The 21,718-nt window shown below is 37.6% G+C and overlaps 1 protein-coding gene across 2 annotated transcripts in view; it reads right to left on the reverse strand.

The window, feature by feature from the left end:
- Positions 1–73: 73 nt before the first annotated feature.
- The window catches only part of LOC129579289 (ecdysone-induced protein 78C), a 26,036-nt gene continuing 4,391 nt past the window's right edge, over positions 74–21,718 (reverse strand). The window contains exons 1-10 of one of the 2 annotated variants that reach the window (XM_055469227.1): positions 16,558–17,831; positions 14,338–14,422; positions 14,212–14,248; positions 13,961–14,102; positions 5,022–5,102; positions 4,580–4,716; positions 4,365–4,427; positions 4,065–4,143; positions 3,772–3,968; positions 74–3,662 (exon numbers count right to left, since the gene is read on the reverse strand). In XM_055469227.1, the coding sequence (XP_055325202.1) occupies positions 3,285–3,662; positions 3,772–3,968; positions 4,065–4,143; positions 4,365–4,427; positions 4,580–4,716; positions 5,022–5,102; positions 13,961–14,102; positions 14,212–14,248; positions 14,338–14,422; positions 16,558–16,885 (1,527 nt within the window). In that variant the 5' untranslated portion in view covers positions 16,886–17,831 and the 3' untranslated portion in view covers positions 74–3,284. Of the gene's footprint in view, positions 3,663–3,771; positions 3,969–4,064; positions 4,144–4,364; positions 4,428–4,579; positions 4,717–5,021; positions 5,103–13,960; positions 14,103–14,211; positions 14,249–14,337; positions 14,423–16,557; positions 17,832–21,718 lie in introns of those variants that run through there. The other variant, XM_055469228.1, reaches the window with a different exon arrangement.

The raw sequence follows: 21,718 nt of genomic DNA on the forward strand, positions 1-21,718 counted from the left end.
GCAAAAAATCGAATCACTTTTCAGTTTGACTGATTTTCAGCTGTGGGTAAGGAATGAAAACTGCATTTTGAAATCGAAATATTTGATATTTTATTTATTTAAACGTAAGTTTTTGATGGTTTAATTCAAAAGTCTACCTTGGATCAGGGCGTGTGTTTTGTTTTTGTTTTTTTGTTTTCAACTTTATTTTTCATCTTTTTTTGTTTCTCAGACGAGCAAAAGAAAAATAAAATTAGAAATGTGCTCAAAATTGGATTACATCCATCAGTTCCTTCATTCATTTCGTACATTTTCCAGAAAATAGAATAAATGAAAACAATTAAAATCTAACAATTTTTTTGTTCTTCTAAATATTTTAATTGCATTTCTTTTCAACCGAATAATTTGACAAGTTTAATTCAAGAAGAGATTCCATGCAATTCAAATTAAAAACAAGAGGAAAAATAAACGAAAAATTAAACTCAAACAATCGAATTGTGAACGTTGGTTATGTATAAACTAAAAGAGGGAAAAAAAATTAAAATAGCTTCGTTCAATAGATATCACAAAAATAGATTTGAGTTTTTTTTCTTTCTATCATATATAAAATGAAACTCGGTGTAAAATAATTCGCAACTACTAAAATTAATGAACCAAATAAGCCAACAACTCAATGTTCAATGTTCAATGGCCCACCGCCCTTTCAAACATCATTATTTGCGCCAGCTAGTAGCCGCGTTGTCTAAATCGAACACAGTTCAGGGTATAAAACTCAATTGAATATATATATATATATATATATATATATAGCGTTATCATTTTGTGTGTTTGTTGTTGTTCTTTTTTTTCTTTTTCATTAAAAAATAATTAATTTGTGCGAGAAATTTGAATAAAACCGAAGAAAAAAATTTACATACAAGCATGTTAACGACAGAGAATATTCAAATGTTCGGAGATTGTGCGAAGTGTGTGTGCGAGAGTTTGTGAGTGTGGTAGAAAGAGTTAATACGGAAGCAACACTACGGTGGTCGCAAATTATGCCTTACCCCGCATACAAACAATGCCACACATTTTTTTTTTTTTTATATGCCACATGCACGTCACCCAACATATTTTCGCTCGCGATATATTTTAACAATAGATTAGTTGTTTTTCTTTAATAAAGATAGTTAAAGTAGTTACGAAATAAGAATTGAAACGGTTTTTGATTGCGGGCAAAAGGAGGATATTCCTCTTTTTTTCCATGGAAGGAAATAAAAAAAATTCACTCAAAAGTTGGTTAGTATCCAGTCCATCAGAAAACAAAAATCCACCATTTGATCAGATTTTTTTTTCTGCTAAGAAAATGGCATTTACGCCACTAGAAAAATATTCTCATTTAACTAATTAAAAATAAAATATGATGTACTATATTCAAAATTTCTTATATACATAAGAAATGAGGCCATTTCATTCGAGACTTGCGTATTTTTTTTGTTCTTTGCGCTACTATTTTAATTTCACTTATCGACATTTGCCAAATTTCCGATTTGTTTTAATAATTGTTTTCGTGGTTTTCATTTTCATTTTTTGCTATTGCTCATTTCAAAATAGTATAGGCGGCACCATTTACTGTGTTTTCTTTTTGTTTCGCTTAAATATTACACGAATACACGTTTATAAAAAAATGTTTTAGAAAGGCAGTTATTGCTATGAATCAATTACAGTGTTTAATACAAATATAATCGATAAAATGAGAGAGAGAGAGAGAAATAGAGCGAGAGAGAGAGAGAGAAAAAAAACGAAAATTAAAAACGAATAGCACCATAAAATGAATAAATTGCGACTCTATTTTCAGTGTATATGTTATGTGTGCTCTTAGTCGCTCTGCTTCTTCTTTGTCTTGTTCTTTTAAATTCTAATTATAGGCAGAAATTATTGAATGCAAATGCTCGTGCGTTTGCAAATTGTGTCTTTCAAATGGAAAAGAAAGAGAATATTGTGCCCAAAGATTGATTATTGCGGTGATTACGAGAAAAAAATGATGTATGAAAACAGAAAATCTACAAAGTATTAATGAAATTGAAGAGATGCTGATGATGATTGATTTTCCCCAGCCAATCGAAAATTCTTAGCGATGAAGGAAATCGATGAGAAATGCAAGTGTAAGTCAAGATTTGATAAGAAATCACAAACATGTTCATTTTTTCTTTTAAATGTAAGACGCTTCCAGGAAGATAGATTTAATGTTACGTTTGTTTTTTGTTTTGTTTTTAAGAATAAACAAATATTATTAGTCAAATGAAAGATGTGTTTTTTTTTGTTTATCAAAAAGAAATACAAATTGTACGTTTTTTGCGATCTTAATTTGAAGGAATAGACAATTATTCGATAATTGCTATAAACTATTTAATGTTAGATCTAAACACTTATTTCCCCTAGAAATGAATTTAAAACGAAGGGGAAAAAATGTGATAAAAATGAAGGGAAAAAAATCAATGATGTTAAAACAATATGAAATTGAAATGAAGACAAACACAAAGAATTAGAAACAAAAATTAAAAAGAAATGAAAATTATTTGACATCTATTTGTTAAGCCTGCCGGAGACTTAAGAGTCAATTTCTCATTTATATTATTTGTTTTTCATTCTCTTCGGTTCAATTGCGCGCAATTTTTTTTCTCTGATATGTTTGAAATAAAACTTACTGGTACTATTTATGTTTGCTCTAAAATCGTGTTATGTATACAATAATAAATTTAAAGTTTTGTATGTTTCTTTGATGTTCATTTTGTGTATGTATGTGTGTGAGTGTTTTGTTGCTGGATTAGATAAAATTTTGGCAAATTCCATGGGTTTAAGAAATAAGAAACATTGATTATTTTTAACTCTGTTCATAAATTGGTTTTCCATCTGCTGCGTTATTTTGTTCTCGCTTTAGTTTTGCTGTCATCTCACAGATTTCTATCAAAATTTTCTCTAGAGTATTCATTTAATCTGGCTGGTGGTTGTTGTTTTAGTTGTTTTGTCTCTGTTTGTAACTTGTGTTTGAACGTATTGTTTTCAATTTGATTTTCTCTAAAATAGTTTAACTCTCGAAATTTGATTGTACTGCATTTGGAAAAGAAATCATTCATATTTGTCGCTCTTCAATCCATTTCTTCTGACATGTTTGTTTGGTCACAATTTGTGTCTCTCTATGTATGTGTGTGTGTGTGTGTGTGTGCCGGCATTCGAAAAAGAAAATATCAACAACATGCTCGCAAAATTCGCATCGGTAGGACATCCTCTTGGGGAGGGGGAGAGGTGTGGGTGTGAGTAGAGGATCACTCGTCATCGTCACATTTTGGAATGTCAAATATTTCGACGAACAGGGGAGGAAGTCGCAATAGCGTCCAATTATTTCGCAGCCAATTCAAATGTGATGAATGATGCACGCCGAGCGCTTTCAATTCACTGATTTTCGCTTCGAGCGCTGGCATCAATTGCAACGATGCCGTTGAACCGGAACGCGTCTGGACGATTTGTACACGAAGCGCCTCGGCGATACGTTCACGTGTGCGCTGTATTTGTTTAGGCTCCGTTATACCTGGACGTGTGGCTGTGAGCAGTACCAATGCTGAGAACAATCCGATTTCCGCATCGCTTAAGCCATACTCATTAAGGCCGTTGGAAAAATTGTGAAACGCATTCGCAAATTCATTCTGTCGTGAAAATGTTAAAATAGATTTGGTTTTTTTTTCTACACACGTCGATGTATTCGAATTCAAGGGGGAAAAAAGCGAACAAAATGCGATCGACATCAACACTTACATCGTATATTATTTCCAATTGGTCTCGTGTCAAAAAACTGCCGTCATCGAAAGTAAGTGATCCATCGGTGGCTAATTTAGTTGCATGGCTGAGCCAAATTTCGAAAAATCCTAATTTAATTAATATAAGTTGATCGTCTTGGGGAAAATCACAGAAACCAGGTACACGTTTTGCAAATTCGACTACACGTTGAACACCTGCAAATGAATCAGATAAATGATTTAAGCAATCGACGGCGCATCCAGCATGTTGGCACATTATTTTCAATCCGACATGCGTTCAATATCCATTACCTGGCGTTATGCGGCTCGCAAAATGTTGCCAAAGTAGAATTTTCTTTCGCTTTAGTGCATCCGTCACGGTTGCCGTCAACTAACATAAAAATCAAACCAAACCAAACAAATTCATTTCAAATGTTTGCCCATCACATGGTTGCAATTGATATTTATTGTTGTTGTTGATTCTGTTTTTTCATTCGTAGTCGTCTTCTCCTGCGTCTTGCCCATTTACAAAAATACAAGCGAAAAAAGCTTCTTCGACAAATGCTTTTGATGTAAAGGCAACAAAACAACACGTGAAAACACAAAAATTACCTCACATTCCTCGTCAGAAACTGGGTCGCTTGGCATCTGGATTGATTTTCTCACCAGTAGCGTCTATATTAAAGTGCATCAATATTAGTATAAATGATCATTAATGTGCAATGTTTGTTAATGTTACGCAGTGTTTTTGTTTACGCAGTACACGGTATATATACTACATTACTACAAGTGGCACGAATGAGCGCATAATATCATCGTATACATACCTCTTCCGCAGCTTGGGAAACCCGACAAATAACATCGTACACGGATGACAGGTCGGTGGAGCCGGGCAATTCAGTTGGGTCTGGTGCAAGCGATGCTATATCGGGTGGTGATGCAACTGAACACAATTGTGGCGTCGCTGAAATACAAACGCAGAGAAAGGAAAAGAGACATGTTACACCATTCATAGGCATCAAGAATTTCTAGTTTATTAGCAATTCATGTTTTCCTCTCTTTTGTTTGGCATCAATCGCAAAGAAGAGAGATTTTTTGCACACATTTTCAACAGCGTATTCATGATCTTCTGGGGTCTTTGACCAAAGCTCTCAGGTGCCAAATAGAAAAGCTTTTATTTGTCGAGTTCGAGGAGTATTTGTACCATAAAATTCGCATGTATCGTTGCATTTCTTGTCTCCAGTTTTAGGCGAGCTTTTCAATACTTACGTTTTCTTTTATCTCTATCGGCATTTTCGTCGCTTCCACTCAACTCCCGTGATCGCTTTGGCACTCTACCATATCTTACGGCTAGATTGTGCAACGGAAAAAATGTCAAATTAAATTACAGAATCGAAAATGATGGCGATAAAAAGACAAAGAAACAAAGGGAAACTAAATGAATTATTCGAAGATCGGTAGAATGTTGTAGTAAAAACTAAACAAAAACAGTGCCTTTCTATTTGAGATTGATCGTTAATTTTGCTTCCGAAACAGAGAAAAAAAAAACTGAAATGTGAAAGTGTTTGTCGATGTTGAGATTCTAAACTTTCACCCGTTCATTTTGTCGATTCTTTCGATGCAACGCAAACTGTGTGCAAAGCAAAAAAAAAATGTATTTCGATAATATTGCGCATTAAAATATGCTTTCTAAGTGGCTGTATATACGGAACTCTGTATACACGTACCAAACAGTTGAAGTGAAATGTGAAAAGCTGAAACGAACGACAGAAAATGGCAAGGAAGTTATGTTGAGCCAAATGTATGGCATCCAACATCATGAATTGTTATTTCCGCATTTTCTATTATCGTGCGAGCGACTTGCATTATTGCGAGCATTTGAGCACAGAGAACGGGCGCAAATGGCTGCGAGCAAACAAACGAATAGCGTATATACCATTTACGTTCGATAGGTTTATCGCACCTTTATTTGCAGTGTTTGCATGTCCCAAATATGATATTGCAATTCCAGCGCAATTGTACGCGCTACACACAAAACGCAAATTATGTGAGTTACGTATTTGAAACATTGCATTAGTCAGTACAAAGCGTGGAGCTGCAACGTGTCTTTTCGCGCTAAACACTCATTCACTCATTCACTCAGTGTTGTTTGCCACAGTTCCAATATTCATGGAACGCATAGGCTGCTATTACGTTGGTACTGCAAAAATGCATTCACATTTGATCGAACAACAATAATTACTTCATAAATTGTGCAGGAGGTAGAAGAGAGAGAGAGAGAGAGAGAGAGAGAGAGAGAGAGAGTGAGTGAGAGAGCTTGCGCGCACGAGATCGCATATAAATATAGAAAGAAATATATATATGTATAATGGAAAACAATGTGGTGAAGAAGGAAATAAAAACCAAATAAATTGTACGAAAAGTATATTAGAAAGCATGTGAATTTGCTTTAAACTCAAATGCAAAACGCATTTTATATAGAGGAAACATTTCTGGGCTTGCCATCGTGTGTATGTGTTTTTTTCTCTCTTCATTTCAATTTCGTTTCATTTTGTGTAACGTAATCCAAACAGATTATTATAACAGATTATTATTATTCTGTTGGGCTGATGCATTTGTTGCGTTTGGTCAACAGCCAGACAGTATAACTCTTTGCTCACAATTTCAATTCAAACCGATTCGCTATTTTCCGCCAATTCGTTCCAACCGAACATTTTTTTGTTTGGATTGCACGCGGGTAGTAAAATCATTTTTTTACATACAAAACAACACCAGCGAACAGCGAAAACAAGTGTAATTGAAATGTTTTACGACTGTAAACGTGTAACGCGAACGAAAAAAAAAAGAAAACCAAGAAGAAAAGAAAGGAAGTTCCTTTATCAGCCACGCAGAGAACAATGAACCACATTTAATGAATAGGCAACAAATGTTTAGTTGATTTTCCGCCAAATCGTGGCTAATCACGTTTGCATTGTGTGTGCATTGTGCAATCCATAGTCGTTTGATATTTCATCCGACGACGACGACAACGACGGAGACAAAACTAAACGGTGATGCTGATCGTTTGTTGCCGTGCATAATGAGCTGTCAAAATATAATAATATTGTCCATGCCGGTTGTTGCTCGTTAATCAGCACAAGGCGGCGGTAATGGCAGCGACGGTGGCGTTGAAAGAGAAATGCACCTTATCATTTTCGAGCACATGAAGTGACTGACGAACATAAACAGTATATCAAATCTTATTTAAACAGTATATCAGATTGCATTGGGATTTTAAACAAAGAACGGATCATTATCATTAAATTAAATCATTTTAATGAGCATATGAAATGAGGTGCTGCGGCTCAGTCCGAAATTGTAATTTGGGCTGTATGCCTTTGTCATCGTCGTCGTCGTCGTTGTCACACCGTCATTGTCGCCTGATATGAAAAACCATTGAACGAGACGGTGTCGCCATAATCATCAACTGGTCAATGAACAGCAAGACAACGCGGCTGTTGGCAATAATGCGAATATATGCGAAATGCGCTAGACTAAAATAATCGCACAACCAAATAAAGAGCCAAAATGTGCGTAAATCCACTTGACAAATACTCTCTTTCTTTTGCACTCTCTCTCTCTCTCTCTCTCTCTCTCTCTCCCTCCCTCTCTCACTCTTTCCCACAGTAAACGTGGAGTTGGCGTGATTAAAACCGGTTTCAACCTAGTCTTTAAGCTATTCTTATCACATGAATGCGGTTTTATAAATAAAAGTGGGCATACGTAATTCATTTTTGCTGAAACAACAACATCTCAATTCGGTAGTCCACTGGCGCGACCATTTGCGCACCATGTATGTTTGCAAAATAGTGAACTTTTCGCATTTCGTTGAACGCAACGAAAATTTAAACCTCTAATTCACTCACCCACTCACTCCCTCTATCTGGCTGCCCATTTCTTGAAAAATTTGCACATCAAATGCCTTTCTGATAATTCATTTTCAAGCCCGAGCAAAATTGCATCTAATCACGTACAGCACAATGCACTGATGATGAGTTATTGCACTGTTGCCGCCTTAAACGGGAACACCGAATTCATTTGCTTAGCATTACAAATCGAAGTGCGGAAGACAAAGGTTGCAGAGGAGATAGCATGACGCATACAAAGAAAAAGAGAAAAAAAAACAACAACAAACAGCCACACAAAATCTGCAAGGGAAAAATGCTCGTTAGGAAAAAGAGCAAAGAGTGAGTGAACGAGCGGGAGAAAGAGATAAAACAAACACATCTCTCTCTCTCTCTTTTATTAATAAAAATCTAGTCAGCAAACGACAGGCTAGAGTCACTGTTCTTCGGAGTTTATTGACATTTCACAATCACATTGTATGCGATTATATCACATATAAAACAGAAGAAAAGAGAAGAGAGAAGCAAGAGAGAAAAAAAAACTCGGTCGACTGTGTATTGGAATTAACAGTAAAATACTCTATACTGAAATGCTGAATATATTTATACCGTGCGCGTACATTTATTGAGAAATGTGTTTAATGGGTTTTTGTGTATGCACACAGGAAAACAATACACGAATTTACAGGGTGGCCAGCTAAGTTTTGTGTGTAAGTGCAAAATACGTGTATTATTGGGCGCGCACAATTGTTATTATCATTGTCACCATCTGTATATAGCAGAGCAGGCAGGCAGGCAGGCAGGCATATTGAGTGGAATACACACAGGTATTTGTCGCCTGTCTTCCACCATACATACACTGGACACACTGGCTTATCAGCACATTGCCGCTGGCGCAGCGTCAAATCAAAGCAGAAAATCGCCAAATCTATGCATTGATTTGCCAACGCTGATAAGTGCAGTTGATGGGTAATTTATGCATTCTCGGTGCACCGCTCGTGCGTTCGTTCATTCGCATTGCATTATTGGCAAAATGGGCTCTCTCGGGCACGGCTCAACTCGCGACATTCTGCCGTCATCGTATTTGCCACTTTGCATTCAAAATTATATAAATGCGTTATTATTGTAGGCATCTTTTGTGCGCCAACCAATTGGCCTCTGTAGTTCTGTCCCGTTCAATCTCTCGCTCGTTCACTCTTTGTTTGTGTGCCGTACGTACTATTATTATTTTGGCGAATTGTATTCTTTTTTGGGTTCTCTTTGCATCTACATGTGTCTCTCAATTCTCTCATATGTGTCGTCGTTGTCGTTGTCAATGTCGTTATCGTCGCCGTTTGTTCTCAGTTTATTGCCTCTTGTATATATTTTTATTTAGAGTTATCACGCGCGCGTGAGCGAATCAGCGCACAATGCTTTCTTTCTCCCTCTCTATCTCTCTCTCTCTCTCGCTCTCTCGCTGTGTATATGCCCACACATAAACTGAATTAAATTCAGTGTGTGTGCTTGAACCAGGAAAAAAACTTCGTGTACTGCATGTCGTTAATATTTATACTATACAATAAAAGATATACACATGGAAAGCGATTGAGTGAGTGAGTGAGGGAAAGAGCAAAGAGCCTCATGTGCACAATTTATAAATCAGCATGTAATTTTTACTTAGAAATATTTTGAATTTTACTTTTTCTTCTGTTTCGTTTTTTTTCTTGGTTGCTCGTTGAGGGGCTTTCGCCGATGTGAACGAACAGTTGATTGCGCCAATAACTTTTCTTTTTGTCGCCGTTGACGCAAGCCAAAAATACACTTTGAATTTGAACAATTGGAATTTTGAACTTTTTCTTGCCATTGTCTTTTCGCATTCTTTCTCTGTCACTCGCTTTCTTTATCTCGATACTGTACTTCTATATTCTCGGTGCTGTACTTGCTTCTTTCTCTCTCTCTCTCTTTCGTCTTCTCTTCTCTTCGTTTTCTTTTCATTTCTTTCGTTTCGTTCTTGCTCTTCGTATCGGCTTTCGCTCTCGCTCTACATTTATGCTTGTACTTGCTGCTGAGCGGCAACTGAATTTGAAGGCTGAGTAAGTGCAAATGAAATCGAGAATCGGTTTTGCCGATTATAAATTGCACAAAGCAGCAATTCAATGTGTGCTGCCGGCATTCTCTTACATCATATGGTTAGGCTATTTTAAATAAATGTTTTTTTCTTTATTTCTCTGCTGCGTGCAAAATGTTTCGCAACGATTCAATGGATTCAATGAACCGATCTCGTGATCAGAGCGACAGAAAGAGAGAGAGAGAGAGAGATAGGCTTAAACAACGAGAGCAAATCTGTTTGTGATGCGATATGGATGTGATCCACGTGTAATGATTACAATGTAAAAACAAAATTGACTTGTACGGATTTTTCCCTTCATATTTTGGATTTTTCCCCTAACACCCGCACTGCGAAAGATTCCAAATTATCAAGCAAAGGGAAACAACGGTGAAAAAAAGGAGAAGGAGAAACAAATTTTGTAATTTTTGGGCCGCAGAATAAAAAACTAAAAACCTAAATATCGATATATTCGACTCACGTATATCAGTTATGGGTATTTTATCACACACGACATTCTGTAGATTACACTGCATCCTTCAATTTCAATAATTGCGTTGATGGAGTTTTAGTTCGAAGGGATTCTCTTTTTCATTTGCTCATACAGTTGTTTAGTTTCCGAATTTTTTTTTCGCAATTTGATCATTTTACCATGGAAAAAGTGTCAGTGGTTTTTTTTCACTCGTTCTCGTTTTCGATTTCTCACATTCAGTGAATTAATGGTAAAATCGTCGATCGAACGATAACTTTGATATTGAGCTAATTTTTGGGTAATCCTTTTTAGCATTATGTGATCAACGGACAGGGAAAGTGGATTGCATCGATGCATCCATATAATCGTTTCTGAAAGCCCAACAAATCACTAAGCCACACCGAGACGCATTGTGTGGTGTATATGTGCACAGAATTAAAGAAAAATAATCACAATTTTCATGTCACCACCAGCAACAACAACGATTTTCTTCGAAACTACACACGATCACTTGATCAACGGTTTGAATCGAAACACACAAAATGCAATGCGCAAATTTATAACTTTTCGGTAACTCAGTTTCGTGAGACGATGATGACCAAAATAAATAAATAATGAAAAGACAAATAAATGTGCAAACAGAGAAAGAAAATTTTCGGCCCCGCAAAAAAAGTGGCTCTCGGTTCAATGTAAAACAAGCCAACGAATCGAGAACGATTTACGCGCGCGTTTTGTTGTTTCGAGCTCAGCCATTTACAATTAACTAAAATATTAAGGAAATGTGAAAGAGTTTACATACGAAACGATCGCACAATTATTATTGTTATTAATATGATTATGTGTGTGTTGTGTTTGTATATATAGAAATGCATAGCACAATAACAAAACCATTCGACACTACGTCGATGATGGTGAATAGGATAGCGTTTGACTTCACTTTTAATACACTCTATACGAGTGAGAGACGACGCGGTTGTTACTGTTGATGTTATTGTTGCACACACAGTGAGTGTTTGCTTTAGCCGCTGTTGCCGTAGTTGTTGCTGCCGTTGCTGCCTGTTCGTTCAGTTCAACACAGCTCGGCTCGGCTCGGCTCTGGTCTGAGTGCCGTTTGCATTGGTTTGGGTATTTAGCTTTGTTGTTTCTGTTATTTTGTTGTTGTTTTTTTTCGTTTTCGGTGTGTGCTCTGTGTGCCTGTTGATATATATCGAGCGGCATATTAAATAGTTAGTATTTTTGCGATGGCACAGAGCACAACAACATGAGCACTTTTTGCCAAGTGATTTGATGAAGGTGTATTTCCATGTGTCGTTGAATGTGCATCTCGCTCCCATTCGCTCCCTCTCCGCGCTCAGCTGGTGCGAGTTGTGTGTTAGCGAGCAAGTGAGCGAGCGAACGAGCGACGTGTACATGTATGTGTATGCACGGCTGCATGCGATTGTGTGCGAGCCATGGTTTGTTTATAGATTTATTTCCTTTTGATCGAGCCAGGGGATGGCGAGAGAAAATTTATTGTTATGGCATGATATGGAAATGGAATCTGGCATCTGTTAGTGGGAAGTGATTTATACGAATCCAAACAGACTTCTGGCTGAAATGTTCTTCTCTTCTCTTCTCATCATTTCGGTTGGGAATTCAGCGGGCTAGAAACGATTAAAGTGAGGCCACACAGCCAAGTCAATCGGGGGCATCCTCTTGTAATTGCAATCGCTCGCTCTCTCTCTCTCTAGTCATTGAGGTCGTTTCTTGGCGTTCTGTCAAATGGCTTTTTTTTCATTGAAGAGCAATGACCGATACGCGCGCATCTATTAATTGAAAAAAAAAATTTGGCTCTTTTTTTTTATCTCGAAGTAATCTATTTCTGTGTGTTTTTGTGCCTTTGGAGTTTTTCCCATTTCGATGATATTTTTAAATGCTTACTCACTGGATTCACTTATATTATTATTATTATTTTCTTGTTGCTGGCTCGAAGATTAGAGAGAAAGAGAGTGAGCTAGATCTAGGCTCAATAACGAAGACGGCGACGACAACGACAACGACAACGACAACGACAACGAATCAAAATAAATGTCGAAAACAAGAGTTCATCGAAATAGATGCGATAAATTTGACAGAGAGACTGGCGCATCTGACCGATCGGAATGCAAGCATGTTGATGCGTGCCAATTGGCTCATACGCTTTCAGCTACATAACTTCAGAGTAGGAAATCAAAACATTGAACGTACACGTACACACATACACGCGCCAAAAAAACCAAAACAACAGAAATAAAATAAAAACCGATTGAAGAAACATATGGTAAGTGAAATAAAAACAAAGAAGCAACAATAACAGTAATTATTTGTGATATGGGGGCATAAGTTTGTAGTCCAGTTCATTCATTTTATCGTCATAACAAAAGCATAAAGTCAATGCAACAGACGAACGAAAAAAACTTTCTCCTTTTTGTATATAGAGTGTGTATGAATTGTGAGCTCAGTGCTGCTTGCGCCTGCAATGCATTGTTGTGATTGCAAGTCGTTGTTTTTTTTCTTTTCATTCTTCAACTCTAGTTGAGTGTTTGTACAGAGAGTGCGAGCTTTTTGTGTTGCTTGTGTGTTTGTTGCTCGTTTGTTTAACACAGTGTGTGGGGAGGTATTTGAACGCTGATTGCATTTTTAGCAATTTCCTTTGCAATCATAGAAACAACAAGTATCACAACTACATATGATATCATGATAGCGTAATCTGTGTGTATGCAATTGCTGTTTTGTCTGTTGGACGGGCGGTTGCGCGCTCGCGCTCAATCCGCTCGCCCGTTCGCTCGCACTCAATGTGTGCGCTGTTTCGCTAATGTTTGTTATATTTCTTGGTGCAACCAATCTCATGTACTGGGCCCCGATAACAAACAAAACTACCAACGAAGGTTGTCATGTTTGCCGACAGATATCGGAAAATTTTCATTATTGATTGGAGGTATAAAATGCCAAGCCAAATGGAAACACTTTTTTGACAATCGATTTATGGATGTGTTTTTTTTTGTTGGTGTGTGTTCGACGAACACTGTTCGTTCCTCTTCATAGTATATATTCCAAAGAATGGGCCCGATATTTGAAATGTTGAATTCATTTATTATTTGGCATGCTTTATTTACCATTTTCGTAATTGCAAACATTATTCGTCATGCCTTTCATAATACCTGAAACGAGTTAGGCATTTACGTTTCTATAAAAGATTTGCTATGCGCAGTTCATGTGAGCGCGCTGCTTTTTTCTGTACGTTCCTGTGCGATCGGAAAGCGTGGGTTTGTTGTTGTTGCCATTTTTTTTCTAATCCACATAATATTTAGGTATACGGCTGGAAAAGTTTTCCTACTTCAAATTGCTTTGAGGCACTCACTCATGCTTATGCGCTTCGGCTCGTTCGCCTCAGTGTTTGTGTGTGTGTGCGTGTGTGTGCGTGTGTGTGTTTGTTTGCAACTGCAATTGCAATTTCAACGACTATAAAAATCGAAAGTCGAAATGCCGGAAATCGCGATTAAATCTTCTAATTTATTAGTTTAATATATATCAAATACTAGTTCATATCTGTACACATTATCCAGTTTACCTTTCATCGGTCTACGTACCATCGTGTGTACCTTTTTCTATTTTCAATTAAATTTTTCCAATTCCATACGATGGAACACAATTAACGATCAACGTCAGAGAAAAATTAGAAAGAAAATTAAAAAATAAAAACCGGGCGGGTTGAACGAAAAGAAAATGTAAATGTCAAATCACTTACAGTCCCGGCTCATCCCAACCGCTAAACATTTCCTAAAGCGACAATATTGACAACGATTTCGATTCAAACGTATGACCAAACATTTACCATCACGCAAGCACCGATATTCGATCTGTTTCTGGATGCTACGCCGGAAAAATCCCTGCAGAAAAAAAGCCAATTTGGTATGCATCAAAAATTAAAAGCAATTTTTTGGCAATTTGAGACTAAGCTATGGCTGGAAATGAGTGGACTAAAAAGAAAGTAATTACCTTGCATCCCTCACATGAAGTTACACCATAGTGATAGCTGAAAAAAGCACAGAAAATTGAAGAATATTAAGAAAATTATCATTGATACACGTTGCCAAACAGAAATGTTTGGTATAGGTTAAATACCCCGAAGCCTTATCTCCACACACTTTGCACGACACAAACGTTTTTGAAGTGTTGGAATTGTTGTCGGTTCCGGTGAACGATTGATCTGCACAGAGAGGGGAAGAGAAAAATCGGAAGAAAAAAAAAACAAGATTTATGGCAATTCAAAATTTAGATGGTTTATGATAAGAAAAAGTGCATTTGAAACGAAAAATTATGATCAATTCAATTCTCAGCATTGTATATCATCGTTTTCATCTCGAATGTTTGCAAATATGGCAAGATTGCGAGTCGACTTTGCGCTGGGCCCAGTCGAGCCGAGCCGAGCTGAGCCGAGCATAGCAGAGCAGCAGATGACACAAAGAATCAAAGAAAATTGCAAAATCAAACGTTGCTACTAGCATTGATCGGTATTGCATCATAACGATTGCATCTTTAAATGATCTTTAAATGGTTTGCTCGGAATCGAGATCGTGCAGAGAGAAAATCGCTTGAGCGTGCGTGCGCGCTCTTTTGTGCGCTTGTGCTTGTCTGCTTGTTCATTGGCTCGTTTGCGCTCACATATTCTTGTACATGTTGCATACAAATCAAATGCATTGAACTATGTTTTAACCTTTCGCAGTTTACCGTTGCCACTATTTGCCGTTATACATACATAATAATATGAACACCATCGCACCACGATCTCCATTTCTATTATGCTTTGCCCTCCCGTTTTATTATTATTATTTTTTTCTTTTCAAAAGGAAATCGAACACGGAATATAATTTTCATTCGTACACGGTGCGGTACATTGAACCTTCAATGTTTCACGTTCCAATCGATTAATCGATTAGAATGCATTATCAGGAAGTCATAAAATGTTGTAAAAAGTTTCGGGAGAGAGAAATACACACTCGCGATGGCATAAAATGAAAACATCAACGTGTTGTGCCGTATGGAGGTTTTTTTCACTTCTAGAATGTGTGGCTGTTAATTTGACAAACTCATTGTGTTTTTGTGTGTTATTTCGTTCGTTTTTTTTTCTCGCATGGTTCAATCTGTTGTCTGTTGAAATGCTCACATCGCACAAAAAAGGTCGACTGTTGGTCAGATGTTGTAATTTACTGTCAAAAACCAGCCAGATATGAGAGAGAGAGAGAGTGCGAGAGAAATAACAAAAGCCCAAAAGCAATACATTGCCGATTGACATTCTATGCGATAATTATGTCTAAGTGCAAATCCAGCAAGGGAATCACATTTGTGCTCTCTCGCGCTGTACATAAGCAATGAATATGTTTTCAGTATATGTTGAACAAGCAACAACGACTACAACGACTACAACGACAATGACGACGACGACAACAACAACAACAACAACAACAACAACGGGAAAAAAAGAAAAGAAAATATAATCGAAAAGAATTTTGCATGCGCCGTTATTATACAAGAGCACAGCAGCCAGCAGCCAGCCGCAGCCGCATCAACATATTTTCATACGTACATATTGAGAAAGTTCAAATAGTTTCGCATTATCTCTTTGTTACGTATTTAGATGTTTATGTGTGTACTGAACATACAAACAAAGCGAAAGCGGAGAAATGATGTGTTTTTTTTATATTCGAAATGAAGTTTATTGAACCCGGTAAAGAATATAATGAACATGACGTTATACATTGCTTCGCGGGCTATACATTGCGCTAGCACTATACATATATATATATATATATATGTGCATATCGATATCACTGTGGACATGACGTATGCGTGCTCTCTCTCTCTCTCCGCGTGTTTCTGTCTCTTTCACTGTGTAGCAATGCGATTTGTTATGTTGGTGTCAGCGTATATTTGCACAAGCAAGTAAAATGTGCATCCGAAACTAAAGCGAAAAAATAACAACAAAAAAAACAACGAATACCCGATTTCGTCTCATAATTTTGTGTTGCTTTCAACAAACGAAATGCGTTCAAAATCGATGCAATTTTTTTTTATTACTCTTTCTTCATTTTTTTTTGTATTCCATCAACAAGCGTTTTGTATTATACTCCAAACAAGCGATTTGTTTTCATCTTCAGTGATTCAGGCCCTTGACTTGTTACTTTGAGAATTGATCAGAGTGCATTTATCGAAACGAGCATTAGTAACTTGGTGCTGGTTGTTGTTTTGCATTATGGTTGAAATAGCAACGCCGTTTTGAAAAAGCAACGTGTTAAGTCTTTTTAATGAATTTCTAAATCAGTGACAGAGACGGGGAGAACATACCAATGCATGGAAAATTCGTTGGTGTTGTGAATGTTGTCTGTGGTGTAGACGATGCACTACGGTTGGTGGTGGTGGTGGTGGTGGTGGTGGATGTGGTCAATGGTTGTGGTGGCGGCGATACGGATATACCGATCGTTGAATCAACAGAACCTGGATCATCACTGTAGCCAGTGTTTGAATCGTCGGGACTGTCGAAAAAATTCAAATTGAATTCGGGACCACCGTCGAAACTAACTTGCGGTATTTGATCATTTGTGACGTCGTCAATGATTACACCATTGGTTCGTGTTGTGCCTAACGATGCCGTTTCAATGTGAAATATGTCCATTGTTTTCTTTCATCGACGCTGAAAATAGCGATCCCGAAAAAACGTTAAGCAGAAATTTCAATAATTTTTGAAATTCTTCTTTTGATTCGAAGAATGACGAATGACGCCTTGAAATTTGAATTTTTTTTTAAATCCTAATTTCCCACTGCGCTTCTCTCGAAATATTCTCTTCTTGTCAACAACCGCGCATCATTAAGCAAACGTGACGCAGAATCAGAATTTAAAAGAAAAACGAAAACATTCGACGAAGTCAGTTCCGCCAACGAAGATGTTTGCAAAACCGCACTTAGATTGTTGAGTCTTCCTTCTCGTCAGTGTCTCTATATGGTTTTATCGTAAACTCCATGTTCACGGCACTTCATTCAAAACCGATTCAAGCAATATTGTTATTTCACTAGAAAAATTTATCGGTGTCATATTTGAACGATTTCTTTTTTTATCACTGGTTTCTGATTGAAGAATTAAATTTTTCCGCTAAAATCAAAAATACAGAGAAAAACCAAACAAACTTAATTTGTCTAGCAATTGTGATGATGATCCACAAATTCACACATACACACACAGAGAAAAAAAGTAAAAAAAAACTAGAACTGATTCACAATAATTGATTTATTTGTTATCAAAACAGAGAGAGAATGGAGCGCGCACGAATATTTATCGAACGACAACGATCGCTGTTCTGTTAAAAATAAAATTGAATGCCAAATATAGTTCCGTTGGGATTGAGCAGCAGACAATGAACAACGCACCATCGAGGATGGATCATCACTCAGCTGGTATCATAACTTTACTACACAGCAAACAGCGCGAAAATTCGATCGGCCAAGAAAGTTCTGTGTTTTTCAGATAATCGAGTAAGAACTAAACACAAATACCATCGCAAATGCTCGCATATCTATGTACCGAAGAGAGTGAGTATGAATCGCGCGCGTTTGTTACGATGTTGTTACTGGTATATGGCTGTTGCTGCTGCTGCTATTGCTGTTCTCTTAACCGTTCCCTTGGCGGACAATATATTGTAATCACATACGCGCAATAACTGCAAACCGTACTTAAAGTTTTCTTCTCATTTCATTTTGGTGATATTATTCTTCGATTTCTTAATCTCGCACACAAATGTGTAACGTGCAATAACACAAAGACTTGAGCTGTGTTCTTGAGAGTGAGAGACAGAGTCTCTCTCTCTCACACACCGATTGACATTCTCTGTACGCGAGAGATCGAGACCAAGAAAAGGAGAAAGAGAGAAAAGAGAGTACGTTAGACGCGTTTTACGTGATTGTGTGCATGTGAAATTATCGCCACAAACAAAGGGATAGAGAAAGAGAGCGAGATATCACTTTCAGCACATTTTTTTTTCGTCTTCATTTCGTGTGTTGTGTTGCTTCTTGTGCTTGCTTGCATTCGATTCTCCTGACTTTTTACATAATTCTCGACAGAACCCAGTTGACGCACTTAGGCGGCGCATGCAGCCGCTCGCGCACGTTTCACGTTCACTTCCAACCACAACAACTGACCAAAGAACATTTTCTTTTCCATTTCAACGACAACATTTTTTGTTTTCTCTTCGGCTGGTTGTGCATGAGAACGATCATTTTCGCCAATTGCCATCAAATTATGGTCGTCTCTTTATGATTGCGTCACAACGGAGATGTTGCGGAATTATTGTATCCTTTGGATGTGTTCAGTCATGTACCGTCTACCATTCAACAGGTACATACCGAAGACAATGGCAAAATCCAAGTGAAAAAAAGAAACCTTCACTGCATATTGAGACACGTTAAACATAAAATTGCCATAAAATATCTGAGAACAACACGACCGAAATTAATGGATGAGAAGCAAATAAAATTGATTATATTTGAAACCAAAATCAAAGATAACATTTGGAAATCAATTTGATTTTGAGGGAACCGCAGGCGCAACAGAAAAAAAAAGTTCAATTCTGGCTTCCGGGCCAATTGAATTTAATAACACGGTTCTGTATTTGCGATTTTGCCAGATTTCATGACCAAAAAATCTACTGTGCACATCGCAAAGATACGCAGATGAGAAAGAAGAAGTGAAAAAAAATCAGCTCTAAACCAGAAATGGTCAGTTTATTTTCGTTGCTGCATAAGATTGGTGATACGATGCGCACAGGAGACGAAAGGCAGCAGCAAAACCAGAAGGAAGCCTGTTGAAAACTGAAGGCAAATTTGTTGGTGTTGTTGTTTTTCGGTGTATGTGATACCAGAGCCACAGAGAGAAGATCCCGAAAAAAAGACGATGCATATTGAATAAACAAACAGAGGAAGGAAAATGAAAAAAGAGAACAAGAAGAATCTCATGATAATACTGATGTTGTCGATGCTGTGTATGTGTGTGTGTTTGAATTTTTTTCTACTTGCATCGATCTTATATCCGCAAAGTCCGCAGCACAAAACAAATGATGCTGATAGTTATGAGGAAGAGAAAAGTATTGACTTTTTTTCGCTCTTTTCTTTTCGTTTTTATTTTCATTTGTGCTTATTTATTGTGTGCATTGCATTGAGGAGTGAAATTTTAACTGTGCACTCACGATGAATGCACAATCTCATCACTCTATATGCACTTTGCTGTAGAAGAGAAGAGGGAAAATCGACAACAGCAACAGCAGCAGCAGCAAAAAAACCGAACTGCCAATTGAGATTGTACGTGTTGCAAAAAACGACAAACCTTTAAAATAAAGTCGTGCAAAACGCACACACAATCAGCGTGCACAGTTCGAAGCGTTCGTATATAAATGTAGATTGAAAGTCGGTCCGCAAATTGGCGAGCTTGGACTCGAAAATGCTACCGCTGAAGTAGCATGATGATGATGATGATGAAGAAAATGGTGAAAATCCAATTGCAAATGCAGTTTACCGAATGCAAATTGGCAACAGTACACATTCGTCCAATGTCTATTCTGTAGAAATTTGAATTGCCAATTTCGAAACTATGCACATTGCACACTGTTCTTCGATGCGAAGCAGCGACAAACACTTCTAAAAATATCATGATCAAATCATAAATGGAGATCATTTTAAAAAGTTGTCAGAATCAAAACAAATGCATTTGACGCATTCCTGTGAAAAAGCGATGAAAACAAATGTTCAATCTTCATCGACGAAATAATTGATGCCCAAGATAATTGAGTATTTTCGGGAACGATAACCTTTTTTTCGTCGCTCAACATGTACACTCTGCACAAGTGTGGATAAATCGGTGCAAAGAGTGTGCACACATTGCAACACATACGAAATCACGGAGAGAGAGAGAGAGAGAGAGAGAGAGAGAGAGAGAGAGGGAGGGAGAGAGAGAGCGTACTGCGATGTGCATTTTAACGTACGCGATCATTGTACACGCCGAACATTCGCAATCCGGTTCAATGACCGATGTAAATTTTTGAATTAAAAATGCTCATCTCTTTGCATGCACTGCTCGTTTCTTCAATGGGTTATTCAAAATACAAAAATGCTAAACGCGCCATTCCGCAAACCAACTAAATTAAGTAATGCCGATGGAAATACAAGCAAAAAGGCCATTTTTGACAATGAAAATAAGTGCTATTTTAAGATTGCATGATTTATGGGTATGCGTTGAGTGGAGCAGTGCTATTGTTGCTTTATGGCCGAACTTCGCCAAAAAGCAGAAAGCGGTTCGGTTATTTTAATGATAGTGTTTATGGCGTATCGTGCTTTTCTTACTATGTGTATTGTTCTTGCGATGAAATGTTCCTTCCTTGGCTCATTTTCATCCTTTCTTTTTTCTCATCTCTCTCTCTCTCTCTCTCTCTCAATTCGTTAATTCCGATTCCAGAATATTTTCATAAATCTCGCTAGAAAAATCGGCCCGGTACAGTTGCTGGACTGCGATACACTGCACTGCACACAGATGATCGGTTCTGTTTTGGTTTCTTTGTTGCATTTCTTTGCAAATCGGCAAAAATGAACTGTAATTTTGTGGGCATTGTTATTGTATTCTTTCACGTTGCCTATGCTCTCTCGCTCTCTCTCTCTCTCTCTCTCTCTCTCTCTCTCTCTCCGCTCACTTACATTCGCATCGATGGCGTAATTTTTTTTCCATACTTTTCTTATCGATGCAATTTTATCATCATACAATTGGTTCTTATGTTTTGTTGTTGCATTGCTGTTCTATCGAACGTGTGTAAATGTTGGCTCAGTGTGTTGATGTTTTGTGTGTGAGACAGCAGCAGCAGCAGCACAAGATTCATACGTACATACGGTACGATGAAACAGTTAGACTCGTCGCACATAGAGCAAAACGTGTGTATATGCGCACAGCTCATGAAACCGTTTTTTTTTTCTTTTATATTTGGTTCGTTCGCCGTGTTGCTTTTTCTTTCCTCTTTTCATTTTGGTTTTTGTTTTCCTGCTTTGTTTGGCGAATGCGAAGGGAAATGTGATCTAGTGAGTTGTAAATGCTGAAGTATCTATCTGTGTATTTTTTTCTGTAAACATTTGGTGCGCGCGCTAAAGCACACAATTCCACTGCACACACACTCTCTTAATCTGGTGTGTATTTTCTTTTCTAGTGAAATGGTGCAACAAAACATTTACGATCACATGCATTTGAGGTGTGTGTGTGTGTGTGAGCGTTATGCGCGCGCCCATTCGCGTGTTGAGTGTGTGTGGATAGCGTGAGTGCTGGCGCGCGCGCAATAAAGGCATGTTTTTCTGCTTATGTAATAAATAGTATTAGCGCAACAAACGGTGATCATAGATTGTTTACTTGATTGGCGTAGTAAGTTTTTTTCCTCTCTTCTCTCTCTCTCTCTCTCTCTCTCTCTCTCTCTCTCTCTCTCTCTCT

The sequence above is a fragment of the Sitodiplosis mosellana genome, unplaced genomic scaffold, assembly GCF_009176505.1.
Source record: "Sitodiplosis mosellana isolate CC-2019 unplaced genomic scaffold, AAFC_SMos_1.0 Smas_scaffold_6226, whole genome shotgun sequence".
Taxonomy (NCBI): Eukaryota; Metazoa; Arthropoda; class Insecta; order Diptera; family Cecidomyiidae; genus Sitodiplosis; species Sitodiplosis mosellana.